The 7,558-nt window shown below is 31.8% G+C and overlaps 2 protein-coding genes across 2 annotated transcripts in view; both read left to right on the forward strand.

Annotated features, from left to right (window-relative positions):
• The window catches only part of LOC100574117 (glycoprotein 3-alpha-L-fucosyltransferase A-like), a 5,374-nt gene extending 4,352 nt beyond the window's left edge, over window positions 1-1,022 (forward strand). Inside the window, exon 5 of the mRNA XM_003242372.4 lies at window positions 120-1,022. Within this exon, the coding sequence (XP_003242420.1) occupies window positions 120-456 (337 nt within the window). The 3' untranslated portion in view covers window positions 457-1,022. The remainder of the gene's footprint in view (window positions 1-119) is intronic.
• Window positions 1,023-1,517: 495 nt separating this feature from the next.
• Window positions 1,518-7,243, forward strand: LOC100167629 (glycoprotein 3-alpha-L-fucosyltransferase A-like). Its single transcript, XM_008181722.3, has 5 exons — window positions 1,518-1,877; window positions 2,312-2,414; window positions 2,641-2,984; window positions 4,218-4,648; window positions 5,539-7,243. Exons 1-5 carry the CDS (start codon window positions 1,704-1,706, stop codon window positions 5,906-5,908), a joined length of 1,422 nt encoding a protein of 473 aa, XP_008179944.2. The 5' UTR covers window positions 1,518-1,703; the 3' UTR covers window positions 5,909-7,243.
• Window positions 7,244-7,558: the final 315 nt, after the last annotated feature.

Genomic DNA, 7,558 nt, shown 5'->3' on the forward strand with positions numbered 1-7,558 from the left:
CATTGCATCTAAGCAGCTTTGAAACTATATGAAAGATACAAACACTTTCATAGTTTTCGATATTATTTGAAATAATGTCATGAAATAATTATCATCAATAATTAATTATCGGTTGGCAGGTACAACGTTCTACCGGTCGTGATGGGCGGACGCCGGGAGGACTACGAACGGATGGCGCCTAGACGGTCGTACTTGCACGTGGACGACTTCGACTCGCCCAAACGGCTAGCCGAATACCTGAGACAGTTGGACGCTGACGACGACCTGTACAACGAGTACTTCCGATGGAAGGGCACAGGCGAGTTTATCGACACAAAGTTCTTCTGTCGGCTGTGCGCGTTGTTGCACGACGAAGACGCGCCGGCCAAGCACTACCGGGACTTGGAGCGCTGGTGGCGGCCTCCGGACGTGTGCGATCATTCGACGAAGTGGCTTAAACCGCCGCCAGTCGAATAACGAGTGTTCGGGTGATTACCAGCTTTAAGATTAGCAGCCAGAAGGGTTTTCGCGGTCACACATACTCACCTGCACCACAACCATTATTACCCAGAACGAGTTTTGCAGAAGATGTAGTCATTCGCAATTTTATACATTAGACTCAACTATAAGACAAATATTTTTTTTTGACGGGGGAACGTAAACCTTATATATATTTTTTTTTTTAATCTGTGTTGACATTTTTCCCTATACACTTCTACTAAGCTGGTTTATTTCAAATATCTTGTAATAAATATAAATTTATATCAATATTTATATTACATATAATATTTATCCAGTAAATGGTTCATTAAGTTATAAGCATCCACACCCCGATGACCCAATGGACTTTTTTTATGATGTGTTTAGAATTATATAGGCAATAATAAGTTGTACACGATAAGCGTTAGTAACGTTACTAATTAAATATATAAAATATTAACAGCAGGCACGTTATTTCAGTGGTTACTATCTGGTGCCAAAATGTTTTCAGTCCATTTATAAATCATAGTTATAATATAATTATATTATAATCATAATTATAACTTATAACTTATAGCATAATTTCAGTGGAAATTATTACATATATAGTATAGTATGCATGTAATACTGCAGGCGCTATAATTTAAAATATAAACAACCATAAAAGCAATGTTTAGACTTTATTATTATACAATTTTTTATATTTCACATTTCGATGGGAAATTAATAATTTTGTGTTTTCTTATAGAAATTTAAAGAAAAACTATGCTTGTTATATATTAAATTGATTAGACTATATTACGTTTAGATATACGTTTTTACCATAAATGATATGCGTAATATATTATTATATCTGCATACTATACACGTCACTATACACGTATATTACAATTACCTGTACCTACTGACTTGACTATTTTCAAAACAGTTGTTTAAACACCATATTATTGTTTCCTAAAAAAATATTTCGGCCCCATTTAAAACCATGTGGTTATACAGTTATTTAGTTTCTATTTAAGAGCGGAAAACATATTTTTCTATCAATGCATTTTTCAAAAACTAAATTATCAGGATTTTATTCTAAAAATATATAAAATAACTTAAAATAATTATAAGCTGTAAAGAAAAATTTTCAATTAAATTCACCACAACGAATGTAACTATAATTAATCTTATTGATATGTCAGTGGCTATCAAACATATTCAAAAGATTCATTATAAAAAAGACGAGAAAAAAAAATATCATGACAAATCGACAGTTACGTTGTCTACTGATTCTTGTATTAAGTGTCTCAGTTTTGTATAGTATCTACACGGCGTATTGGTTAATTAAAACAAAATATAATTTGGAGAAGTTAGAACGACCAGACAAGTACAATGAACCGAAAGTGAATATTTCGGGTAATTTCAATCAACAGGTAGTTACAAATTATTAATGCTTAATTTTTTTTTAAATTCAATTTAATTAATGAAAATATTGAATTTTTTTAATTCTATCAATAAAATATTTTGAAAAATTAGGAGACAATTTGAGAAACCTTAAAAAAATAATGAAGGGGAAGCAATTTAAGTGTGACGAGAAATAAAAATATTTTTTTTTTTAAATATTATAATGAAAATTTTAAAATTTTGAAAATTATAGGGCTACTGCTTGATTACTCATAAATTATAATTAAACATAATAAATTATGAATATTATACTTTGCATTTTTCTTTATAAAAAATTTAATTAATTTAATGTAGGTTCAAAATATATATATATTTAGTTTTTATATTATATTTTTGAATCATTGATATTCAACGAATTTAAATTTGTAAACGTGAAATTACATTAATCGAAATTATTATACAGAGCCATCCATATTTTTTGGAGCCAATTGTAACTGTAACGCCTTACAACAAAGAAATGGAATGGAATGAAATTGCGAACCCACCTCTACCGTGGTATTTCAAAGGTAATAATAATTCGTCAATTCAAAATAATTTCATTTTTATTAGTACGTACGCCTTGCTGCATGTGTTGTATAATTTTTATATTTACCCACCTAAGTGGATAGTCTATATGATATAATCTATATATTATATTTCATAATTTTATAATTGCATTGTCCATGACGTATATTTTTAGAAAATTCATAAATATTACTATGTATCATGTACCTATGCCTAATTTTTTTTCAGATGGTACAATAAGACCAACTAAAGCTCGATTGTTCCCATTAAGGTCTTGGTTAAAACTTTCACAAGTGTGGCCTAAGGAACAAATAGATAGTGATCGCGTGGAAGAACAATTAATGTTTGTGCCACCACATTACGATCATACCAATGCACCAATCAAGTCAATTTTATTATACAACAATATTAATGAATGGATGGTTGATAGCGGGCAAAACGAATTCATTTCAAAAGATTGCCCAGTAAATAGATGCACAATTACTACAGACAAATCAAAAATCTCAAACATAGACTCAATTTTATTCCGAAATGAATTCTCAAATCCAGGTCATATAAAGACCGGTAAACAAGTAAGATCAAACATTTAAACAGTACTGCAATTAGGAGTTAGGAATATTGAAGAATTCCTGCAAGGACAGATATGAATTATACAAATATAGTATATATACTAAATCAAGCTAGTGGGTATAAGCTATAAACTGTACGTCTGTACCTACCCATTTGGTAGGGGCCACTATATGTTCACCAGTGTTGGGTAAGTTACTTTTAAAAAGTAATTAAGTTACTTTACTCGTTACTAAGAGATTAATGTAATTAAGTTACTTTACTCGTTACTCAAATAAAATTGTAATGAAATTACTTTACTTTTCAAATAAAAAAGCAACTCATTACTTTATCGTTACAAAAATAAATTTTTTTTTTAATTTCTGGGCAATTATCTTTTGCAGGCAAATTGAACAAGCAAATTATTTATAAAACCTGTATAATTAATAGGATCATAACAAATGTAGTCTTCCACACAAGCTATATTCATAGGAAACCTATTTAAAGTAATAATACATTTAATTGACTGTTCTCGTGTTTTACGGTGCAATTAGACATTTCAAACATCAAAACCATTGAAAACTGAATTGTGCCGAGTTAAAATTAAATATATATATATATTAGATTGGTAAACATAATAATACCTGCATTATACATATATTTTTTTTTCAATTCGCAATAGGTACCAGGTACTTAATAATTCGAAACTGTAACGCGTTATTCCATAGAAATTACTTTTCAAAAGTAATTTCCATTACATTTTCGTTACTTAGAAATAATTCTAATGAAATTACGTAACGCATTACAAGCAAAGTAACGCCGTTACAGTAACGCGTTACTTGCGTTACGTTACTACCCAACACTGATGTTCACAGCTATAATAACACAATAATTATTGCAATTAATTGGTATAAACTGCAGGCGTATTGGTTGTGATTAGATAACAATTAATTAAGAATTTTGAATTTCAAGAAAGTTAGTATTTTTAAGAAACGAAATTTTAGATTCTGAGCATCTTAATGTATTCATTTTGAAATGATGAGTGTGTTTTTTTGTCTGTCTTCGCATTTTGTATAGTAGTAAAAATACTTAGATTTTCAACGTCAGCGTCTTTTCTGGTTGGAACTAAAATCTAGATTATACTTAGGGAGAGGTCGACAGTAAAAATGACTGTACCTACATTTCCTTTTAGTTGGAAAATACATAAAATCTAATTAAATAAGCTTTCCGCCTTTATAAAATTGTTGTGTGCTCCACAGATATGGATTTTGTTTATTATTGAGTCAGCGTATTATACAGATCTTAACGTTAACCATGATTTAATCAATTGGACTGCTACATATCGTCATGACAGTGATATCGTAACGCCTTACCAACGATGGGCTTATTACGATCCGTCAGTGACTCAGGTTGAACAATTTAATCGAAATTATGCACTAAATAAAACGAAACAAGTGGCGATGATTGTTTCAGATTGCAACACTGATAATGACAGGGAACTATTATATGCTAGAGAGTTGAACAAATATAATATATCTGTAGATGTGTATGGTGACTGTGATGAATTAAAAAAAATCGAATCTGATAAATTTCTACGAATGCTGGACCAGGACTACAAATTTTATTTGGCTTTCGAGAATTCAAATTGTATCGATTACGTGACTGAAAAGTTTTTTGTCAACGGACTTCAGTAAATATGAATAAATATATCTAATACATATTTTTTTTTTGTAACGAGAAAGTAATGCGTTACTTTTCTATTTGAAAAGTAAAGTAATTTCACTACAATTTTATTTGAGTAACGAGTAAAGTAACGTAATTACTTTTTAAAAGTAACTTACCCAACACTGCATAATTACATATATACAAATACAATTATTATTTATTATGTAGCTATATAAAATATTCATTATCATAATGTATAACGTTCAGTACTATCGGTTTAACCGTTATTATACCATTGGTATACCTAAATATTAAATAATGTTTTTACTGATTGGTGATTACGTTTATTATCAATAGGTACATTTTTAAATTTAAATAACATGAACATATTTCGTACATTACTAACTACTGACCACGAATTACAATATACTGAAATACTGGATACCCGACAATACATGATATAAGGAGCTTATAAACTGACTTTCCAAAATTGTAGAGCCGTAAAGATATACTAGTGCTTTAAGGGAATTAATAATTTGTACTAATGGATTGACTATGACCGTTTTAAAATATATATAATATAAAAATATAATGTAATGATTTTTTTTTAATTATCATTTTAAAATTTAAAGCTTTTAAGCATTAATATTCAATACGTAATTAATTTAATTCGAAGTATTTACAGATTTGATGTTAAATTATTTTGTAAAAGTTGCCACTAATATGACAACAAGCGCAAGATGTAGTTTGCAAGTTGTAACAGCTGTTCTGGCAAGTCAGTTTGGGTTCTAGAAGAATAGTTGTTTACATAGTTAGTTATTCGTTGGGTACCCTGCAGTATATTTTAATTTGTGCTACTGACTACTGAGTATCTATTGGTATTTTATCTTTAAGTAAACGTTTCACATCACATAGGAATAACGTTCTACCGGTCGTGATGGGCGCTCGCCTTGAGGACTACAAGCGATTCGCACCCGACCGATCGTACGTGCACGTGGACGACTACGAATCGCCCGAACAGCTGGCCAATTACCTGCGGCAGTTGGACGCTGACGACGACCTGTACAATGAGTTCTTCCAGTGGAAGGGCTCCGGCGAGTTTATCGACACAAAATTCTTCTGCCGGCTGTGCGCGATGCTACATGACGAAGGCGCTCCGGCCAAGAGCTACCAGAACTTAGACCGCTGGTGGCGTGGACCGGGTGTGTGTGATGACCGTGGTCCTGAGATCCCGACACAATTGCCACCGCCGCCGGTAGCGGATAATTACAAAGAAGAACAATGACGGAAGCGGAAGTGCCTACGACGTCTATATACTCGTCTTTGTACAATGTACACATTCGTACCTACATTACCATAATATAATATTGTAGTCTGTCGATGTTCTGTAGACCTGCAACAGCATCGTCAATTCTAACAAATTAATTTCTCTGATCCCCTACATTCAAAATATTACAATTTTTTATGTAATTAATTGAATTACAATATGCAATTAGCATGTATTTACTGGACTATTTTCTTAATTTTCAGGCTTTTAGATTATGTGTAAAACTGAACCCAAAATCCGCACGTCATTTTACCACCCTGTATATCAGTTTAAACTCGAATTACTTAACCCATTGTGGGGCCTGTAGGGGAAATGTGCGATTACAGAAAATGGATTTACTAGGAAGGGGAATAATGTACGAATTTACCTGACGGGAAATTGTTGACGTACATGTCCCTGGCCCCACCCATCTAACTTTTCAAAATTTTTTTAAATTGTTGGCTTTTCGTGCAAATTACGAAAATATTCATTATTCGTGCAAATGCTGAAAAATAGGTAAGTACCTAATCTAAATATGCTGGTTGCATCTAGGGGCGGCTCCAGAGACATGGTTAGGGGTGGGGGAAGTCATAATTTTCAGATAATTTCGATGAATTTTTTTGAAATTTTGTTTTAACAGTGTACAATTGTTTAGAAATTCAGCTTGGTGGGTGGCGGCCCCTAGGGTCCCCCCTAGAGCCACCCCTGGCTTGCACCGTGCTAATTAATTGCATAAAAAAATTGTAACATTGAACATTCTCAAAATGTAGGAGTCAGGGAAACGTACGTCATAATTATTGCGTGTCTCTCGCAAGAACGATGCTTTATAATCATATAAGGGACGTTGGTGAAGTTTGAACTCCTACTTTGAACCAAACAATCTTTCTCTAATAGCGTCTAATCCCATTCTCATCCCCTCCTCTACCCACTCAACCTTTATAGTGTCTGCAGAATCCAGATATTATTATAGAATTGTTTACATTATTATTTTTACATTTAAATTAGACTTTAAGTAAAATCAAAAGTTTGAAAAACATTGTATTATACACTTATACCTATCCATATAGTCTCATATACTTATTACCTATGGACCAATGAACAGCCCTGCAGAGCTACAATCGTATATAATGTCTCGCTGATATAGTAACATACATAGACATATAGTCATAGACTTATGTAGACCGGCCACCGGCGCACAAATTATATATTCAATAGACAATAATTATATATTCATCAACATTTTACATTGTAAATTTACACTTACTCAATAAAACTTTGTCCATTTCGTTATTAAAATAAAACATTTTACACAAAAATTGTTTTAAGAAAAATATCTGTAAGAAAAACCTATTGCCATTTAAATTGAGCATGCGTGTATGTGTATCGAAAAGGTTACAATTTTGAAATGTCCTCAAAATGTGTATTTCGTTTTGCCTACTTATTTTAACCTACCGAAATCTCCATTTTAATCTGAGGTTAGGTTACACACTACATATTATATTATATTATTTGCTTACCATGTGTAGGTACATGTGTACATGTGTAGCCGTGTGTAGCCGTGTAGGTAACAAAGATATAAAATATGTAACTAGTTATATATTTAGTGACGCAAATAGGTAGTAGGGGGCT

Source organism: Acyrthosiphon pisum, chromosome A2 (genome assembly GCF_005508785.2).
Source record: "Acyrthosiphon pisum isolate AL4f chromosome A2, pea_aphid_22Mar2018_4r6ur, whole genome shotgun sequence".
Taxonomy (NCBI): Eukaryota; Metazoa; Arthropoda; class Insecta; order Hemiptera; family Aphididae; genus Acyrthosiphon; species Acyrthosiphon pisum.